Source organism: Oncorhynchus keta, chromosome 15, assembly GCF_023373465.1.
Source record: "Oncorhynchus keta strain PuntledgeMale-10-30-2019 chromosome 15, Oket_V2, whole genome shotgun sequence".
NCBI classification, from domain to species: domain Eukaryota; kingdom Metazoa; phylum Chordata; class Actinopteri; order Salmoniformes; family Salmonidae; genus Oncorhynchus; species Oncorhynchus keta.
In genome coordinates this window covers 40,973,149-40,995,260 of record NC_068435.1, presented here as the reverse complement: position 1 = coordinate 40,995,260, position 22,112 = coordinate 40,973,149, and the positions used below count along the sequence as shown (strand labels likewise).

At 43.4% G+C, this 22,112-nt stretch overlaps 1 protein-coding gene across 4 annotated transcripts; it reads right to left on the bottom strand.

The window, feature by feature from the left end:
- Positions 1-299: 299 nt before the first annotated feature.
- On the bottom strand, positions 300-12,614 carry mpz (myelin protein zero). Of its 4 annotated transcripts, none has more exons than XM_035788646.2 (6): positions 12,432-12,612; positions 10,516-10,682; positions 9,549-9,762; positions 9,225-9,354; positions 8,612-8,660; positions 300-1,606 (listed from the first exon to the last, which is right to left on the bottom strand). In XM_035788646.2, the coding sequence occupies exons 1-6, from the start codon at positions 12,475-12,477 to the stop codon at positions 1,604-1,606; spliced, it is 609 nt and encodes a 202-aa protein (XP_035644539.1). In that variant the 5' UTR covers positions 12,478-12,612; the 3' UTR covers positions 300-1,603. The 4 variants fall into 4 exon arrangements, with proteins under 4 accessions (XP_035644539.1, XP_035644536.1, XP_035644538.1 ...); XM_035788643.2 differs by lacking the exon at positions 300-1,606 and adding an exon at positions 2,077-4,247 and having other exon boundaries at positions 12,432-12,614; XM_035788645.2 differs by lacking the exon at positions 300-1,606 and adding an exon at positions 2,077-3,081 and having other exon boundaries at positions 12,432-12,613.
- Positions 12,615-22,112: the final 9,498 nt, after the last annotated feature.

Sequence of the window (22,112 nt, the reverse complement as noted above, 5' to 3'; positions counted from 1 at the left end):
GGTAACCTGAACCTCCCCAGCACTAGCACCCCCACCCCGGCCCCCTGGGTACACAGAGGGGGCTCTGTGGTGTTACCTGCACCTGCTGTCCCCTCTGTCAGGAACAACCCAGAGGAGCGCTGCCATAGGCTAGCACCTCTATTGCCACTGAAAACAATAAGAAACAGTGACAACAAACAAACAAACAAACAAACGACAATATTAACCTCACGTGTATCGTGAAGAACCCTATCAAGAAGTAGATAATCCAACGACTTTTCAAAATAAATTGCAATGGAACAGACATGGAGAAACACTGGTCATTTTCATTTGGGTTTATTTTATTCTCCTTTTACAACCGAGATGTGTTTGATGCTTTAATTTTTATTTACCTTCCCTTTACAACACATTTTAAATAACAATCAAATGTATATGATTAGTGCACTTTAATTATAAGCATTAAAATAAACGTAAAAATGTAAGAAGCTTGAGATTTCTAAGAAAGGAATGTTATCTAACAACCAAAATAATACGTACAGTACACAATCCAGACTACAAAACATTGTGAAGACATTTTAAAGCAGTTTGTGTTATGTCAGGAGTCCGTGTGGCCGTACTGAAAAAGAAACGAAAGAAACATTCAAACTGATCACATCTGATGATGGACAGTTGGTTAAACAGCGAAGGGGTGAACAGAACTATGCATTTTCTATTGGCTTAATGAACCATGGTGTGGTTTTAACACACTCCCTATGACCACAGTTAAAAGAACAAAACACATTCGACACTAAACCCTACGCTAACCACCTCGCATAGCCTATCAAGCGTTCAGACCCGAAGCTCAGGGTAAGGACCTTGAAAGAGAGAGCTTTAGGGAGAGATGAACCATATCTTCAGCGATACATATGGGCTTTGGCTTGGCCTAACACACAAGATAAGTCTCGCTCTCTCTCTCCAAAGTATCTTCATCCCAGCAACAACCTGTTCTTTTTTTTCCAATCACATGACCACAGGCAACATCTGAAGTTAACCTCCCTTATCCTCCTCCTCCTCATCATCACCTCCCTCACCTTGCGAGTGCCTCCTGTAGCCCCATGCAGCTTGCACATTAAAATAACAAATATTGATTTTCCGCTCCTGGAAAATATGCACCAAAATAAAAACAGCCACACAGATCCCCCTCCATGAACAAGGGCATCAATGTGATAAAATGGCATAAGAAGAAACTATCACACATCCGCCTCCCTCAAACAAAACAAGCCTTTTTGTGCACTTGTTCAGTAAAATGTTTCATGATTTGCTTTACTTTAGAATGACATGCATGTACAGTGTTTTTATCATCTTTTGTTGGACATGACAGTCTGACTAGACACACAGACACACATAAAACACGCACCTTTGCGACCGGCAGAGAGCTATAGCTAGATTAAAGTCTTCAATGAGAACTAATAACATGGATGATTCTGCCCAGTTTCCATCCCTGGCCAATAGGGGGCAGAAGAGAGCGACGTGGCATTCCAACCAGCAGAAAAGGTCGGTGAACGAACGTGCAGGGGTGTGGTGGCATTGGTGGGTGAGTGAGAGGGACGTTGGTGATCAGGGGGGTGGAGGAGAGAGGTGTCCATCACTGAGTTTGAAAAAGAGGGAGGAGGAGGAGGAGAGGAAAGAAAAGAAAAAAGAATTGCTGAGTTTGTTTGAGATGGGGTCTGGCTTTGTCTGATAAAGTTAGATAGAAGAGGCTTAAGTATAGAGTGGACTGGGTAGTCTATGAGGGAACATAGCTTAGCGTCACTAAAGGGCACAGAGAGAGAGAGAGAGAGAGAGAGAGAGAGAGAGAGAGAGAGAGAGAGAGAGAGAGAGAGAGAGAGAGAGAGAGAGAGAGAGAGAGAGAGAGAGAGAGAGAGAGAGAGAGAGAGAGAGAGAGAGAGAGAGAGAGAGAGAGAGAGAGAGAGAGAGATAATTAGAGAGAGAAGAGAGAGAGAGAAAGACAGTATGAGAAAGTGTGTGTGTGTGTGTGTGTGTGTGTGTGTGTGTGTGTGTGTGTGTGTGTGTGTGTGTGTGTGTGTGTGTGTGTGTGTGTGTGTGTGTGTGAGAGAGAGAGAGAGAGAGAGATGGAGGGATCCAGTTACCAGCAAGTGCTAAAATAGGGGGAGAAATGTGCAGAAGGGATTAACGGGACCAGAATAACACGGAGGAGTAGAAAGGAGGAGTATCCCTTTGTTGTCAGGGCCTGAGAATGTCCACTGGCTGTCAACGTGACGTCATTTCAAGGACTCAGTCACAGAATTCAAAGCAGGCTGCGTCCAAAATGGCACCCTATACAATATATAGTGCACTATGTTTAACCAGAGCCCTATGGGCCCTGGTCAAATGTAGTGCAATATATAGGAAATAGCTGGCCATTTGGGATGTACTCTCAGACACAAACAAACAGGGCTTTTTCTACTCTGCTTTAAATTGCAGCTGTTACAGTAAGCCTGTATCTACTACACCCTTATAGACAGGAATAACCTCCAGCTTGCAGTGACAGAAAGGCAGCACAGCACTACGGCCTCCATTAGCTCAAATGTGAAGGGAGTGAATCACCCGGCGATATGAACTTCAATTTGAACCCATCTACACAAGGTAAGAGCTAGGAATCATATTTCTCTCCCTCACTCTGACTCGTCCAGCACAGGGTGCATTCAAACTCTTCACACCGCATCTGATTGAGCACTGAGCAGCAGGAAGCATTAACAGAAGTTTCAGGAACTATTTGACCTCTCCCTGTTGGTATTTGTATCTCTATTCAATAGCCTGCTGGGTCCATTTGTTACACTGCATGTCTATACCGGGTCTGCTCTGCCTTGATGCTAGCTAAATGGGTTATGACTTGTATGTTCTGCCTCATCATACAAATGCTGAACTCGGTAGGACTACTCTTGCTTAACTTAGTAGGACTGCTCTTTTATAGGCAGGACTTAATGAGTTAATGAGATAGGACAAGTGCATCAAAAGGTGGGGCAGGAGGAAAGGGGTGTGGTCTAAAAGGGTGTGGCGTATGGAAGCTGAAGCAGTCAAGTGGGAGGAAGTCGAGTCTTTGAGAAATAAGGTTCAGAAAATCTATGAGAGAAAGAGAGATAGAAAAGATAGGATGAGAAAGAGTAAGCATTCAAAGTTTTTGTTGAAACTTCTACAGTTTTAACGAAGAGGAGTCAGAATAAAAGTGCTCCCAGTGAAAGACGAGAGGAGAAAGAAGAGAGAACATCAGTCAGTGTGAGGGCAAGTCAAACTTTGACAGATCCTCTCCCCAGGGCCCATAGGGCTCAGGTCAAAGTAGTGCACTGAGTGGAGAATAGGGTGCCATTTGGGACACAGACACAAAAGAACAAATCGGGTGGTCCCTGTAGCCAGGACTCTCTGATGTGTGTCGGACAGGCGTAGTTGAGGAATACTGCCTTGCATCACATCTAAGATGTCAGAATGAAAGGCAAACTTGGGAATAGCTTTTAAGATTTTGTCATCAAACTAGCAGTCAGATGGCATTTGATTTGGTTCAAATGGTATGTTTCATGACCTGACAGTAGTAGTTGGAGTGTTTCACTTCCATTGATTGAGCTATCATATTTTTTGTATCACTATTGTGTCTATGTTCACCCCAGTGTGGCATTGAGATCATGATGAATCTACTTTGAGTTGTAAAGGCTTAGATCTTGTGGGGAAGAATATACCGTTGAAGACAGACTTAGGCTGCCTCCGAAATAGCACCCTATTCCCTATTTAGTGCACTGCACTACTTTTGACCAGGGCCCATAGGGCTCTGGTCAGAAGTAGTGCACTATGTAGGGAATATGGAGCCATTTGGGACACAGCCTTACAGTTCTTTAAGACTGCCCCCTTAATTAAGGTTCTCCGCTGCCTCCCTCTCCAGTATGATTCTCATTCACTTATTTAAGGGTCAGTTTTTTGGAGAGCTTGGACAGGGACAGGAAACTGGATGATTTGGCCGAGGCGGACTCACCCCCCTTCCCCTTCCCCTCTTTTTCCCACTTGGAGAGCTCCAGCTCGATGGTCATCAGCACCCTACCAGGCCCTGCCCCCTTGGGTGAGTCCCCTCCCCCTGTTCCTGCTCTCTCTGCCTGTCTCATTGCTTTGGGCTGGGCTGTGTGTTGGGGCTCTAGCTCTCTGCTCCCCGTATCCTATTTCTTATCCTTGCGCGACTCCTGCTTCTTCTTTTCTGAGGCGGCGGCCTTCAGCTTGGACGGGTCTCCGATGGAGAGAGTTGGGCCCTGTGGAGAGGAGGAGGGAACAGGGGAGGAGAGGAGTCACTTCAGGAGGAAAGGAGGAGTGTGAGAAAGGAGAGAGGGGAAGAGGGAGGGGGAGAGAAGTTGTGTTAGCACGGGGGAGATGGGTGAGATCGATGGGCATGTTAAAAATGAGGAAACAGATGGATTAGGATTGAAGGAGGGAGGGAGGTATTTACATTAGAGCAGAGAGAGAGGTACATTTAGGAGAAAAAGAGAAAGAGAGTCATATTTAGGAGGTAAGGGGGAGGCAAGTGACGGGGGGCGGTCTCCAGGGCTGCAAGGGGTGACAAAACAGGCATCGATGAGTTAGGGACAGAGTGACAGGACTGCTACAGTCAGATCTAACGTCTGACACAGGTCTGCTACACATCTATTTCCAACATAGCAGGTGTCTTAAAATGCAGCTTTGAGTCAACTTTAACCAATTAACACCCATCAACACCCAGACATGCACCAATCACACATGCATTGCCATCAGTTCACTCAAACACTTCGATCTACCAAATGGATCATGACAAATGAGCTTACTGGAGCTAAGAACATGGGAGCAAGGGAGTAGACTGGGAAGGTAAGGGCTCGGTACAGAGGCCACCTGCAAGAGGAAAGTCGCCTCTGAGTTAGTGAAAAGGAAAGGTCAGAGCAATCTAATGTAATTACCTTACTGAAAAGCAATCGCTAACATAAAGAGACACTGGGCTGCTATGGAAAGGGTAAAAGGTCAAGTGCATGGCTATCGCTACAGTGCCTATAGACAGATACTACGTCCAAAATGGCATCCTATTCCCTATATAGTGCGCTACTTAGTCAAAAGTAGTGCACTTCATAGCGAATAAGGTGCCATTTGGGACGCAGGCAGAGAAGGGGGTTAGGAGCTAAAGCTAAGTCCCTTACTAAATAGAGATATAGACAGGTAGAGGTAGAGATTGATCAGAGGATGGATCAGTTAAGCAGAATATGGATCCAAAAACGAACTGGCTGTTCACCTGTGGAGAGAGAGACAGAACAAGAAGACACAGAAAGAAAGAAAGAAAGAAAGAAAGAAAGAAAGAAAGAAAGAAAGAAAGACAGGGGCTTCTCACGGCCATCCGGAGGGAGTAGAGGAAGGATAGACAGACAGGAGAAGGAGGGAGGACAAGAAAGAGGATGAGACGGAAAAGAAAAGGGGAGAGAGGGAATGTGAATGAGCTAGTGAGTGAGTGAGAGGGAGGAATGGAGAGAATGGGTGGGGACGGTGTGTTTGCTGGGATCAATATTGAGTGCACTGTATTATCATTGCAGTACAGCCTGTAGTGTGCTGCTTCAGGCTCCAGGGTAGTCAGCTACTGATACTCTCTCTCCCATTCTGCCTCCCTCCCCTAATGGAGTAATGGTGGACGAAGATGCCACATGATGGTGGTCTCGTTCTAAATGGCACCCTATTCTCTATATAGTTCACTACTTTTGACAAGAGCCTTATGGGCCATGGTCAAACGTAGTGCACTATATAGGGAATAGGGTGCCATTTGGGAAATAAACCGGGTGTTCATCTATAGGGTTTACTTGTAAAACATGCCATTTGATTGAACAGGCCTTATTTAGCGCCATGCTGACTCCACACAATCTGTATCAGCCACTATATCTGGGCTATTTCTATTTGCTGGGCTTGCACAACAAAGCTGCGAAAATGCCATTGGATGCATCCCAAGTGGCACCCTATTCCCCATAAGGCTCTGGTCATAAGTAGTGCACTATGTCGGGAATAGGGTGCAATTTGGGAAGTAGATAAGGCCTGTTTGATTAAACAGCACATTTGACAAATATATGAAAACCCCGTAAACGTGTTTACATACATAGTTTAAAAGAGAGGAGCCATAGTGAGGAGAAGACTGTTTTGCACATTTTATTTTTCTCCAAAGGTTGTTTTTGTCCCTGCACCATGAAATTAATTGCTCATGGTGAAACTGTGTATGTAACAATACTGTCAGAATTTCAGCAAGTGTCCTTTTGACTGTGAGATATATTATTAATTTATGCACCCAACCTCCAGGCATTTTGTGCAACTGACTGCAACTCAAGTGCAACCTGACAATCCGTCATGTGACAATGCCTGCATCCCAAATAGCACCCGATATAGTGCACTACTTTTGACCAGGACCCTTGCCATTTGGGACGCAACCATTGCAGTTCTTTTGACCAGGAGCCATAGGGCTCTGGTAAAAAAAAGTAGTAGAGCAATATATAGGGAATAGGATTCCATTTTGGACGCAGTCAGCGAGAGCTGTGGGGAGATGAGAATGACAGTGCACTCTAATGCTGAGGTAGACAGAAGTAAACCTTGAATCCAACCCCTGACCTCTGATACTGTAAAGACCCCAGCCAGCTGCATACCTGATTGATTCCTAAAACAATACTGTGAGGAAACGAACGACACGCCAAACTGTCCTTTGTAGTGTTGAAAAATTGCCTAAACTTTCCCAAAATGTTCAGGTTTCCCAGAAATCCTGGTTCTGGAAAACCTGGGAAAGTTACCAGGATTTAGCAACCCTAGACCCTTGACTACTTCCATTAAGACATCTTAGTGAATTGATCAATACCCTAGGATGTCATTTACCAGCATACATCATCATTCTATTTGACATGGAAAATCTCTCTCACAATATAGAAAATCATTTGATTTCATTCGACCTGGGAGGAACCAGCGGTAATACCAAAAGCTTACAAGAAAGAAAGAGTGTTATATTGATGAAATACTAAGGCCGCATCCCAAGTGCAACCCTATTCCTTAAAGTGCACTACTCTGGTCAAAAGTAATGCACGATATCCACTGCTACCTGGGGCGGCAGGTAGCCTAGTGGTTAGAGCGTTGGACTAGTAACCGAAAGGTTGCAAAATCCCCGAGCTGACAAGGTAAAAATCTGTCGTTCTGCCCCTGAACAAGGTAGTTAACCATCTTGAAAATAAGAATTTGTTCTCAACTGACTTGCCTAGTTAAATAAAGGTAAATAAAATAAATAAATACAAATATATATAAATATATATAGGGAGCCATTTGGGAGGACTTGCCTAGTTAAATAAATGTTAAAAAAATATATAGATATATATATATATATATATATAGGGAATAGGGTGCCATTTGGGAGGCAACTTAGAGCTATCCACCCCCTAGCCTTGCACTTATACCCCAGTGTGACTGTGTGACTCAGTGTAATTTGAGATAACTGTGAGCCGATAATAGGGCCAGTGATTTTCATTTGACTCAGAATCAGTAGGTCTCCCTCTTTCTCTACTTTCTCTCCCACTGAGAGCAACTCAGTTCCATTCACAGGGAATCAAATGACTGTACTACACGAACTTGCCTCAGCCATTTCACAATGGTGGTATGGGAAGTTCACCCATTTCTACATGTGGCCTTTTCACTGTCTTATAGTTGATTACCTAAACTGTTGAAATATTTTGTTTTGTTACAGAGAAAATTAGTAGACACATTTTGCTGAGATCATGTGCTTTTGACTACAATGCATTGTGAAAATGTGTCCAAAGCATGTTGCATCAGAATCCGTTCTGAATGACCCCCTCAAAAAAAAAAAAAAATTCTCCCATAAATACATATTTGCATATTTCGTTTTTGTAAACAGCCTCATTAAAACATGGATTTATGGCAAATTGTTTTTTTTTTTTTTTTTTTCCAAAAAAATGTGCAGAGACATCATTCAGAATGGGATTCTGATGTAATATGAGTTGGTGCTTTAGAATTTTTTATAATATGCTTTAGACATATTTGCATATTGCATTATAAGTCAATATAGCAAGTGGTGACAGCTAAATTTTACAACGGATTTTCTCTGTAATCTAAACAAAATATAACAAACGATATGTGGGGGAGGGATCAACTACAACCACAGAAAGAGTGAAAAGAAGGGCACGTAAAAATGGGTGAATTTCCCCCGACTAATTACCCATTGTACTGGGTTTGTTGGCCCTTGAGGAAGTGGTCAAACAAACGGAGGAAGGATATAAGAGTGGGGGAGGGGCGGTCATTTAGCTCTTAAGCTTTTGGGGCGACTGACTGGATTTAAAGCGCTCCAACACTCGACGACTGTTTCGTTTAATAGCAGGAGAGGATTATTACACGCGGTTGCTTTGGTGGTGCCATAATGCCTGCTCTGTGGGGCTCTTTACTAACAATACCGTGCTGAAAGTGTGGTTCTGTGGCTGTGTGAAAACCAAGTTGTTTATATGGTACGCGCTGTCACATAGGTGTTGTACTCTTACATGACTTGTGTTGTACGGTACTTGTGTGCTGTAGTTGTGAGCTGCTGTTGTTGTCGTTGTGTGGTTGTGAGTGAGCCGACGACGAGAGGACTTGCCTGTCTCTGCTGTGATCCCTCTTTACCCTTCCCTTTCTTTCCATGTTTGCTGGAGGAAACAAAAGAGAACAACGTCAGGTAGATGCCACACCTCTCCCCCCAGTGGTCAAATATATACACTGTTGCTGTTACAAGTATAGTCCTGCTTTGTAGCTATCACAAAGAACAGAACAGCACTGACTCTCCGGGTAGGTTAGGAGACAAGAACATATATACAGAACTGGAATGGAACTACATGCCCATGGAAATCATGCATTGCAGCACCAGGTTAGCCGCAGTGAGTACCAGTCAAATTGCCATGGTGAGAGGTTCCAAGTCTGTTCGATTCGTCATATTTATATGATCATAGACTGACTGTAGAACTTAATCGGCGGTCAACTAAATGCCACCTGTGGTCTGTGTGGTGTAGCTGTATTGCCATAGCCTCTGCAACATTTCTGACAAAACTTTTCCCCCACTGTCATCCTCTCTCTCTATCTGTTCGATCAAATCTGAAAAATACCTTCACGAACAAAAGAACTGAGTGCCACCTAGTGCCAGCTAAACCATACAGGTGTCCAGGCCGGGGATGGGCTCTGGCTTTGGCCCTAGACCGAGGCACAGGGGCACTGACCTGACACTGAGGTTGAAGACTCTGCGGGCCACCAGGAACCTCATGAGATAGTAGATGACAACGATCAGCAACAACAGACCCAGCACTGCACCGATGATGGACCCCGTGATCACTCCGGCCTGGATGGGAACTGAGAGATAAAAGAGAAGGCAAGACAAGGACTGTCTAATTGCCATTCTAGGGATTCTTTATGTAATTATATAGCCTGGTCCCTGATCAGTTTGTACATTCATGCCACTCCTTGTCATGGCAAACATGCAAGGAGTGCAGGCATGACAACGAGTGGCAAGATCGAAACCCAGGCTAGTAATTCTATGCTCTCACCCTTCTCAAAGACCAGCAGTCTGACACTGGAGGCGCGTCCCACTATGTCAGGTGGGTTCTTGGCATCGCAGGTGAAGGTGCCGTTGTCTCCGTAGTCTAGGTTTTTGAGCAGGATGGATCCGTCCCGGCGACCAGGGTTCCCCACAAACTCCAGCCTGTCTCTGAAGGGTCCCTTGTTGTCTACGTAGGGAGCTCCACCGGTGTAGTGGAAGACCTGGAGTCCGGAAGACCGTAAAAGGGATTCAGTGTCTTGTCTGCTTTTACATCTAGGCTAGCCTGGAGGCCAGTCTGTTTCTGCTCTCTTACCAACTCCTTATGGAACTGTCATGGCAACATTTTTGTTGGCAAGAGAGCAGAAACAGATCTGAGTCCAGACTACATCTAGGCTGAAGATGACATGAATTGTTAGATACGGTACAGATGAAATGTGCTAAAAGGAGAAGCTTGTAAATTAAGTCCATTATTTGGATCTAAACAACTGTGCTAGAGAGAAAGGGACAGGAAGGAGTAGGAAGGGGGTGATATCGTTTCAGAGGGAGAGAGGCAAGAGGTGGGTGAAAGCAGAGGAGAGAAGAAGAGTGAGATAATGAATGTAGGAGAGGGGGACAAGGGGGATATGGGGTGGGTGAGATTGGGGACCAAGGAGGGCAAGGCACAGCGAGAAGAGAGAGCTAATAAGATGGAGATAAGGTGCGAGGGACTGAAATTAAAGAGCTGGCACCAGGTGAGATGAGGGGAATGAGAAGGGGATGGGAAAGAAGTGATAGGTCAGTGTCCCAAATGGCACCCTATTCCCTATGTAGTGCACTACTTTTGACCAGGACCCAAAGGGTGCATTATATTTAAGGAATAGGCTCATAGGGCTCTGGTTAAAAGCAATGCACTATCTAAGGAATAGGGTGCAATTAGGGACGCATCCATAGAGGAGGCTAGAGGAGGATAATGATAGAGGAGAGTATATATGTACAGAGATGGCGTCCCTGGCACCGTCGGGCCGGTAGCTCCAGGAGAAGGTGACATCATCAGAGGTCCAGCGCCAGGAGAAGAAGGAGCAGGAAAGACGGATGTCAGAGCCCACCAGAGCGTGACGCTCCCAGCCCGTGTAGATGACGATGGCCTCAGACTGCTGGGGCACTACAGGGGTTAAGACACAGGGTTAAATAGGAAAGATCAGCACCCATGCGGTCCATAATGTCCTTTTTCACACTTCCTGGTTTGAACCATGACCATTTGTTACCTCCAAGATACCCTTGTACCATTGTAAATGTTTCTGATGGCCTCAATATAAATAGACAAACGCGAAAGATCATCACTGCATGCTTCAAAACTATTCCGGGGATATAAAGGATATACATACTATGAAAACAGACAATAGGATAGAGTGGACTGGAGCAGACATGGTTCAATAAGAAGAATACGCAGTACACACTTACAAAATGTGCCCCTGGGATGTATGGCAGAGAAAGGGTTTTTTATTTTTAGTTGCAAGGGTTTGTTCCAGACTATGGTTCCAGTAGACTATTGTGGAGTATTAAACAAACACAACCTTTAAAGCTATTCTCCTGTCGATGTTACCATTTAATATTCTAGGAAAAGACAGTCAAGAGGATAAAAAGTTCATTTCAATGTCTTTCAGTTGCAAAGCCTTTTTCAGTCTTTCATTCAATCCCTTTTACATACACACACAACCACTATTTATGCAAGGCTCAATGAGGTATGAACATGTGCAATGATAGCATGCGGCAAGGATTGGCGTTGACATGAACTAAAAAGTACAACGTAGCTACCCACAGATCATAAACCGCTTATCTATGTTGTGTCCTTGACAAATGAATGTCAATTCTATATTCGCCATAAAATCAATATATCACTTCCATTGTGAATGCAATGAAGTACCCGCAGTACAACAGCCACCACCAATTATGTAATGGCATCTACAAACATTGCTATCATCAATTACTTTCACTGGTATTTTGGGGTATTTGGTATTCCGTTTGATTCAAGATTTTGACCCAAGATACTGACTCACACACGAATCACATTCAGAACTCTAAAGATGCACATTTCATACTTTCACATGCAGCTCGGTACTCCAGCGTCCTTCAATGATGTCAGCCAGCACAGAAGTTGTCAATCGAGTGAGACTTGGCGTTTTTAATTGCATTCTGACAAAGCTGCAAAGAAGATACTCTACTCAAGTGTAGAAATGCTGTCAATACACAGTCTCAGAGTGAGTCCCAAAATGTATGCCCTCATCTTAACTTTGTGAGCCTTACGGAATGAACTCTGTACGAGAGAAACACGGATGAAGAACAAAATGCTGCTGTAGTTATGACAATAATAGTCACAACAATATAACATCTGTATAACAACGTATTGCAAGAAAAAGCATCTGCTCAGGTTTTCCTTGACTTCCTTTCCCTTTAAGTCAGAACCCAGAGTCAACCAGATTCAGTGACCCCCGGGATTAGTTTAATGTACAGCTGAGAATGAAATACCAAGCCTGTATAAAGGGCTTTTTATAATAAAATGAAAATAAAGCATACGAGATCATTCATCATAAATGTTATTCATTAAAATTGTGTCACCGATACTATGTGAACTTTAACCTTCAACTCAAGATGAAGATCAATTTTAGACAACACTTTTCACGTGCAACTTTAAAACAGACCAGAAGGATTAAACATTGAATTACCATATCAGAAGTATATATTAACCATAAATACCCCCAAAATATTTGCGATAGCAAGTTACATTACAGTGGACTTATACTGTGTAGTTATTCCTATAGTTACAGTGTAGCAACTATTGTAATGAACCATTGTACTTAGGGTTAGGACTAAGGTCAGGGATATATTAGGAAAAATGAAATATACTTTTTACCTATTCCCAGGAGTATGACCGACGCTAGCGCCAAAATGGTCAGCATGGTTCCTGACTCTTCGGGTTCTTCAAGTGATGTTGCAGACCTCCCTGGATGCTGCAGAAGAGTCCCACTATGAAGTGATGGAGAGATAGGACCGAGGGGTGCAGGGTTCCAGGACAGAGGGCTTCACAACAGGACAACAGTGTCCCAGGTTTTATAACCAACCACACCCCTCGCTCTCCACTGCTCGGCCCCATTCCTCCCTCTCTCCACCTCTTTCTCTCCAATCTCATTGAAACAAATCAAACAATCAACCCCATTGAAGACCAAAATAAAACCCCTTTTTTTTTTTACATTCAAGAGTGATATTAAGATGCAGTGAAAAACAACGTACTGTAGAACGATACTGATCAAATTCACTGAAGTAGCAGTCAAAGCTTGAGTCAAATGTACACAAATCTGCACGACTATATGACAGCATCATGTACATTCCTGAGTGTCATTACTTTATTGTCTTACTGGCACTGCTTTTGCTGATAGCTGCATAATTGTGGAACATGTTTTCCTTGCAATGACTGATATGTGGTTGTCTTACCTACCTTAGTTGAATGCATGGACTGTAAGTCGCTCTGGACAACAGCGTTTGCTGAATGACCAAAATGTAAATGACTTGTGTGATAGCATAGGATGTATGCACATTATACAGACTGTATTTCTAAGGGCTGGTGGTGATGTGTGAATACATACAGTGTGTGTAAATATGACATGGATGGAAAAATGTGTGTGTGTGGGGTCCTGTCTTGTCCTCTCCTCCCGCCATCCCCGTTTCTCCTTTCCCTGCACTTTCCCCGGGATGGAGAGAGGGATGGAGTGAGGGATGGAGAGAGGGATGGCGAGAGAAAGGGAGAGAGAAAGGGAGAGAGGGATGGAGAACAAAGCCCCAAGTCTTCCCTCCCTCTCTACGGATTCCTGCCTGTTTGCTGACGTCTAGCAGTCAAACAATGGAGGGCGAGAGGGAGAGGGGCACAGGGGGTGACTGGCGTGTCTCTGTCTGTCAATGGCGCTTTCTTCCTCTTCAACCTCCTCCCTCTCTCTCTCTCTCCATCCAGACAAAGCTCTGTATTCTCCTCCCGCCTCCCTCTGCCGAGCGCCTACTCCACTTAATCCTGTAAAACTGACAGAGAGAGAGAGAGAGTAGGGAGAGACCAGCTATATATACAGTATATATACACTACCGTTGAAAGAAAAGAAAAGCAAATTTTTTGTCCATTAAAGTCACATAAAATTGATCAGAAATACAGTGTAGACATTGTTAATGGTGTAAATGACTATTGTAGCTGGAAACGGCTGATTTTTAATGGAATATCTACATAGGTGTACAGAGGCCCATTGCCAGCAACCATCACTCCTGTGTTCCAATGGCACGTTGTGTTAACTAATCCATGTTGAACCCTTTTGCAATTATGTTAGCACAGCTGAAAACTGTTGTTCTGATTAAAGAAGCAATGAAATAGCATTTGTGGGTTCAATTTACAGGCTCAAAATGGCCAGAAACAAATAACTTTCTTCTGAAACTCTTCAGTCTGGTCTTGTTCTGAGAAATGAAGGCTATTCCATGCGAGACATTGCTAAGAAACTGAAGATCTTGTACAACACTGTGTACTACTCCCTTCACAGAACAGCGCATACTGGCCCTAACCAGAATGGAAAGAGGAGAGGGAGGACCCGGTGCACAACTGAGCAAGAGGACAAGTACATTAGTGTCCAGTTTGAGAAACAACCTTTTAAAATTATAAACTTGGATTAGCTAACACAACATGCCATTGGAACACAGGAGTGATGGTTGCTGATAATGGGCCTCTGTACGGCCTATGTAGATATTCCATAAACAATCAGACGTTTCCAGCTACAGTAGTCATTTACAACATTAACAATGTCTACATTGTATTTCTGATAATTTTATGTTATTTGAATGGACAAAAAATGTGCTTTTCTTTCAAAAACAAGGACATTTCTAAGTGACCCCAAACTTTAGAACGGTAGTGTAAACATATACATACAGATTGATTGATATGAGGACACTAAGACACAGACATGAGCGCAAATGGCAATACAGGGAGCGGGAGAGACAGAGAAAGAGGGTGAGACAGAACACCAGAGAAGTGGCTTCTACGTACGAGACCAGGCATTCCACTCCAGCAGGACCCACAATCCATCAACCTGTCATATGATATAAATATGCATTTGTTTATCTATGGTGGGTCGATTGAATCTACGCTGAAATGATTGCTTAATGTTACATTGCTTTTATCCGCTGGGCCTCTAGCTCTCCTCATCAGAACATTTGGTCTTCCCATCAGACCAGGGTGGTGTCTCAAATGGAGCGCTATTCCCTATCTAGTGCTCAACTTTTGACCAGGGCCCATAGGGAGAGGAGCGTGACCTAGTGGCCCAGCAGATAGGGGGCTCTGGTCAAAAGGGTTCCATTGGGGATGCAGACTCTGTATAAGATTGGCAGCATGCAGTCTAAACTCAGTTACATATTACAAGGCTACTCATTGTAGGCTAAGCTTAAAAACCCGAACACCATACTGACGGATCAATTAACTACAACAGACCATCTGCCAACCTGCAGTGGCAGACACTATCTCTGTGTATCTCCTAAATGATTAAGGCTGCCACAAGGCAAAGGAAACAGGATATATTTTATAAACCTGGCAGGCAGGTGGACGGAGATTGCCTTGGCACACAACTGCTGTATTAAGAGAGAAAGAGAGAGAGAAGAAAGAGAAGCAGTTATGAAACCACCTGCAGTAAGGAGAGAGAGACCATCAACCTCTAAATAACACAAGGGAGAGAAGAGGTAGTGCTAACTCTTAGCCTGCATCCCAAATGGCACCCTATTGTTTATTTGACCAGGGCCCTAGTTTGCCATTTGGGACGCATATTTAGGCCTTAGCCCAGATGGAAGAGAAGAGTGGATTACAGGAGCAGCACCCTCCTGGGTTCTACTGCCGTGTGAATAAAATCAGCTCCATAGGCTCGCCATCTACAGTGTCTGTGTGTAACGGAAGGTTAATAACCAGGCATGTTGGCAAATGAGCACCAGTGGAATGTCTTGGACTGGCCGGGTTGGAGTGATCTGGGGAGCGTCTTGAGGGGGCCGGTGGGTGGCGGTGGGCCGAGGCTGAATCCCAAATGGCATCCTATTACCAGGGCCCTGGTCAAAAGTAGTGCACTAGATAGGGAATAGGGTTCCACTTGGTCTGCAGACAACATTCTCTGGCCATGAGGACAGAGGGGGAAACAGAGGCCAGAGGACACAGTACTCATCAGGTCATGAAGCTAATGGCCAGGGAAGTGATCCAATGGAGCACAGCAGAGCAGACAATCCCTTAGGGAGAGGAGAGGAGCAGCAGTGTGGGCCTAAGCCAACCAGCATTTGGGAAAACGACCACCGATGTGGACCAATCACAACACAAGAGCCATAAACACCCTGGGCCCATATTAACAAAATTTCTCAGAGTAGAAGTGCTGATCTAGGATCGGTTTAGCCATTTAGATCATAATGACTAAGATTAAATGGACAGAGGGGACCTGCTAGTAGATCCTTTCTCCTACTCTGATACGCTTTATGAAGAGGCCCAGATTCTGCTCCCAAACCGCAGCTAAAGGGTGAGGGTAACCAGCCAAACCTGCCATGACGAACAAACAGCAGGCAATTCCAGAATGTTCTCCAGACAAGAGACTGCAAGTCTCCCAATTATTTGAATATGTGTAGAATATGAATAGAAATAGGATGTGGCTTAATAGGGTCTTGGTATAATTACAGAAAAAGTGCCAGTGAAGACTGTGTAAAAAACATGTCAGGTGCTGAGTGCATCCCAAATGGCTCTCTATTTGCTATATAGTGCACTTGCCGGGTTGGAGGGATCTGGCGAGTGTTTTGAGAGCCGTAGGGCTCTGGTCAAAAGTAGTGAACTATGTAGGGAATAGGGTGCCATTTGCTACTCAACCAGGGTGATAAAGCTGGCATGACATCATCAAAACTATTATCCAAAGGTTACTGGCCAACGCTCGGTGGTCCTGTGGCTCAAGAAAAACACCATTGATATTCCGTGGGTTCAGCTGGAGACAATGGACGGTCCTGTCCCTCCCTCTCTCCCTCGTGTCCTTGCATTGGGCCGAGATGTCACAGAGAGCACCAAACAAGGAATGGAGGGGCAGACAGGGATGAAAAGAGAAGGCGCGATGGAGGAGAACAAACACATTATTCACGGTTGAGAAAGGGTGTATTGTGTGCAAGACAGATAGCTGGGTGGGAGAAAGGGGAGAGGAGACAAAAGGACAGAGAGAGGTGAAAACCGTTATTTGTCAAGCACCAAACAAAATCGAAACAGTTTGGGGCAATCCATAACAGTGTTCGGGAGGTTCTGCATTTCAGCCAATATCTCAGCATTGCTACCCGGCCTTACCTCTATTTCTTTCTCTCAACCCACGGGGAATACAAGCTCCGGAAACAACATTTCCATTTAATTTGATGCCTGTGAGCAGAACTGAGCAGTGATGCGATTTGATGTGTCAGTTGCTGTTCCTTTACGTCAGGGACGTAGGCATGTAGCTACTCCATCATGTGTATCAACAGACCATAATAAACAGCGGTGAGAGGCAGGGTGATTCCCAAATGGCACCATACAGCGCATTACTTTTGAGCTTTGTTGGTCATAAGTCGAGCACTATAACGAGAATAGGATGTCATTCGGGACACAACCTGAGTTTGATTCAGCAGCTCCCAGGTGTGGGGACTCAGTGGAGCAGGTTAGTTAATCTGAACCAACATCAGGCAGATGCTATAAGTGGAAACCAGGTCTGCGTTCCAAATGGCAACCTTTTCCCTACATAGTGGAAGGTTTCTGACCAGGGCTCTGGTCATTGTAAAAGGGAACAGGGTACCATTTGAGACTCAGGCCTCTGTAGAGATTGAGGCCACAGAACCACAGCAGAGCGGTACTCTGCCCTGCAGGCACATGATCTGAGCCAGCTGCCCCTCCGTAAACACTAAACACCAGCTCCCACTCCTCCTCTCGGTCTGCAACATCACAACACAACACACTGCTGCTGCACTGAAACAACACAGGAGCAGAGGAGTCTTCAGCTCATATTCTACTGTGCAAACATTCAGCTACTTCCTAGTTTCAGGTATTATTCTTAATTATCAGAAGCAACACCAACAGGGGCAGAGACTAATATTATAATATAATATAAATAGCCAATATTCCACCATGCAAACATTAACTGCTTCTTCCTTGCTTCAGGTATGAATTAAATATGAAAAATAATAAAGCATAAAATCTACATCTGCCATTTATTCGTGATAGAGCTAGCTAGGAAAGGAAGCCACATGTTGAGACATGCAGAGAAAGAGAAGGAGAGGGGGAGAGAAAGAAAGAGAAAGATAGAAAAAGGGAACGTTGTGGAGATGAGTAGAGGCAGAGAGAGAAAACACAGTGACATAAACAGATGGGAAAGGGCAAGAAAATCTACATTTCCATGCCCAGGCTGGCACAATGCAGCCCTTCTCCTCCCCCTCCTCCCTTGCAGAAGCAGACACTGAAGCTCAAGCACAGGTCACATCACAGCCCACTCACTTCCACAACATTCATTCTGGGAGTGTGGCCCAAATGGCACCCTATTCCCTGCATAGTGCACTACTTAGGACCAGATGTGCTCTGGACAAAAGTAGTGCACTATATAGGGAATTGGGTGGCATTTCAGACACATACAAACACCATGTATGGCATCTCACTAGCTTCCCAGAACGCAACAATCCTCTTTACTTCCTGTAATGACCATGTGTCCTTGACTCTCTTCTCTGGCCTGAGTCTTCTTGTAGTGGATTGATTCTTGATTCCGTCTACTGACTTGTGGAGTTTCATCATCTAATGCAGGCTGGGAAATGCTTCTGTTTTGTACTGCTCCTTGAGCTGTCAACCCGTTTGCATTTTATAATGCGCCAGACGCTCTCCTTGCTTCGTCCTTGTTCTTCTGCACATACACCGTACATTTAGAAACGTTACACTGATATTCTGCATAATAACATGTCTTAAAGAAATCGCATGTCTCGTTGCAGTGTTTCGCAATGTTTCTGCAGGGAATCTTGTTTTGTGTGGGAGTGTTAATTTGACTCTGGTGAACTGTTGAGATGTCACAGTGTACTGTTACACACTGTAGTGTACTGTAATATTTGTAAGAGAGGAATTGTCAATATTTGTAACCTAGAGTCGGGATATTTTTGTAAGGCCTATTGGGTAGACTAGAATTAACCTCTTCAGTTCCAAGGACACAATAAATGCGAGCAGCAGTGGTGGAAAGTACCCACTTGTCATACTTGAGTAAAAGTAAAGATACCTTAATAGAAAATGACTCAAGTAAAAGTGAGTTACCCAGTGAATTACTACTTGAGTAAAAGTCTAAAAGGATTTGGTTTTAAATATACTTAAGTATCAAAAGTAAATGTAATTGGCAAAATATACTTAAGTATTGAAGGTAAAAATATTTCAAATGACTTATGTTAAGCAAACCAGAAGGCACCATTTTCTTGTTATTTACAGATAGCCAGGGGCACACTCCCAACATGGGTTTAGTGAGTCCGCCAGATGAGGCAATAGGGATGACCAGGGATGTTCTCTTGATACAGTAAGTGCATGAATTTAGCAGTTTTCCTGTCCTGCTACCCATTCAAAATGTAAATGAGTACTTTTGGTTGTCAGGGAAACTGTATGGAGTAAAAAGTACATTATTTTCTTGAGGAATGTAGTGAAGTAAAAGTAGACAAAAACATTAATAGTAAAGTAAAGATCCCCCAAAAAATGTAAGTAAAAATACTTTAAAGTACACTACTTTACCACAGGTGAGCAGCAATGTTAAGAGTTGACTTGCCTTCAATAGTGTAATGGGGAAAAACAGAAGGGCATTTATCCTTACATTCTGACATTGGTAGGGGGCATCCTAAATGGCCCCCTATTCACTATATTAGTGCACTACCTTTGACCAGAGCCATATGGGCCCTGGTCAAAAGTAGTGCACTATGACAAAAATAGGCAGCCATTTGGGATGCCCACCATACTGGACTGAAGCTGTAAGAATGAGAGGTACTTAGGGGGAAGTTAGAGCTTTGTTGACTTCGACAGTATTCAAGTCTCTGCGTACTGCTAGGATTATGCAAGTGTTATCCAACTCCTCATCCTTATTGACCAGGTGGCTCATAGGACACCATAAAGGGATCTCCATTTCACTCACTGCATGACTGATAAACCTTAAGACAAAGGATTTTTATTTTTTTAATTAACCTTTATTTTACTAGGCAAGTCAGTTAAGAACAAATTCTTATTTTCAATGACAGCCTAGTAACAGTGGGTTAACTGCCTGTTCAGGGGCAGAACGACAGATTTTGTACCTTGTCAGCTCGGGGATTTGAACTTGCAACCTTTCGGTTACTAGTCCAATGCTCTAACCACTAGGCTACCCTGGCTCATACATGCTTAGAACAAGTTTTAAAGCATACCTGCATGTTTCAGGTAGAGTTACTGAGATATGCATTACAAGTGAATATTGAAGATGAGTCTTCAATGTCTTGGTGTTCTCTATACTGTATCGGACGGTTTCCTGAACACAGATGAAAGTCTTCAATGTCTTGGTGTTCTCTACACTGTATCGGACGGTTTCCTGAACACAGATGAAATTTAGAACGGGATTAAAAAGCATAAGTGTTTTTTAGTCCAGGACTAGGTTTAAACTGTGTCCGGGAAACCAACACTATCAATCGGTAAAATGAAGCTTAGGACAGGATAAAATCAACACCCAATATGTTTGATATTATATAATTAGCAAAGCCTTTATTCACATTGTCATTACTGTGATTTATTTGTGTCATTGAAAACTGGGGAACACATCCTTTATTTATACTGTTAAGTATACGTTTACAAAATGTTGATTATAATGACATTGGCAGAGCCTAAACCAACACCTGGATAGACACTGCTGTGCAGAGTTTAATTTTTAAAAATTGCATCGACAGAGCCTTGTTCAAGTTTACCATAACATTTATTTTATACATGTACAAATTGAGATTTCACCCGTCATTGGCGACTGGCCGGTCCGTTGATGAGGTCAGTAGTAGTCCTCAAGGTCAGCTTTGTCTCCCTGATTCTGAACAACCTGCTGCTCCCTGTACAAATCAGCAATCTGAAATGGGACAGAACAAAGAAATCAGTGAGGGGGAGAGGGGATGAATGAGCCAATAGGAAGCTGAGGATAAGGTGGCCATGATGGTACGAGGGCCAATTTATATCAAATTACAGAGGGATAAACACAGAATACCAACATTGGTGGAATAAAATGTACTGTGTGTGTATATATGTGGGAGAAGCTGAAACACAGAGGGGGGAAGCATAGATCTAGAATGAAAGAGAACTGGCACCCTATTCCCTATTTAATGCACTACTTTTGCCTGGGAATAGGGTGCAATATGGATGCTGTCTCTGAAGGTAGGTTTCTTCTATAGAATAGGGTGTCTACCAACCCTGCCCAGAGTGGGTGAAAAAGCGCTTTGGTGATGAGATTTCACTTCCTTGTGTTATAAAATACATTTTACCAAGACAAATATGATTATAAATGTTCTGAATCATTAGTGGGGTCTTTCTCTAACATTTCATTAACAGTATATCCAAAGGGGCAGAATGTGTAACCTCTGTGATGATTATTATTATTATTATCATCAAAGCTCTGTTGAAAGAGCATGCAGCAACTTGAGGATTTTACATTTTGTGGTTCTCGTCTTCAAAGTTGTTTCCGCGGGTCGCAAAAAGCGAAATTAGCACGGCACGAGCTGAATTTAAATGTAAAAGGCTTTGAAAAGAAGCTTGCGGTATTCTCAATGCTCTGTTGACATTTCACAGATGTGGGATATCCTTAAAAAAAAAAGGAATTTCCCATTAATGTGAAAAGGGTATACCAAAATATGAAAGTACTACATGTCATGTCTTAAAAAATCGATATACATCTTACCTCTACATTGTTTTGAGTCCTTCGGAGTCGAGAAGATGGCGAGTTCAACGGGAAAATGAGCCTGTCAAGTAGCCTTTATTCCCACTCAGCATCCAGCCGAGCTGATGCGATGCTGTGCAATTATTTTGATTTTACTCACCCTAATTTTGGCCATTCTACAAGGGTAAAAACTCCAAAGAAAAGCTAGGAATCATCTTTTCACCTAAACTTGTCTGACTTTTGCTGCCACTAAAGACATTAAAACAGAAGACTAATTGTGGGTTTTCCTTTCACAGTTAATATGCCTTTTAAACCCTGCACCAAAAGACTGGAGGTTGAAGAACTATTGATTCAAAGATGGCATCTCTTTATTTAATCTAACATAGTACCATGATATCACAGCTTTGTTGAGTACTAATGCAAAGCACAGATTAGGATCCATATCCACAAAGAGCTTTGGAGTAGAAGTGGTGAATAAGATTGTTTGACAGCACTGCTACTCAGAGTGAATACGGTCCTGAGATATTGCCTAAATATTTGACTTAGGACTATACGAGTGTGTTTGTAAGCTATGGGTAAACATGGTCGCTTCATGGTAGGTCTCTTAAATAATATAGTTTTTAAGGGGAAGAAAAAAAAAGTGTCATGATCAT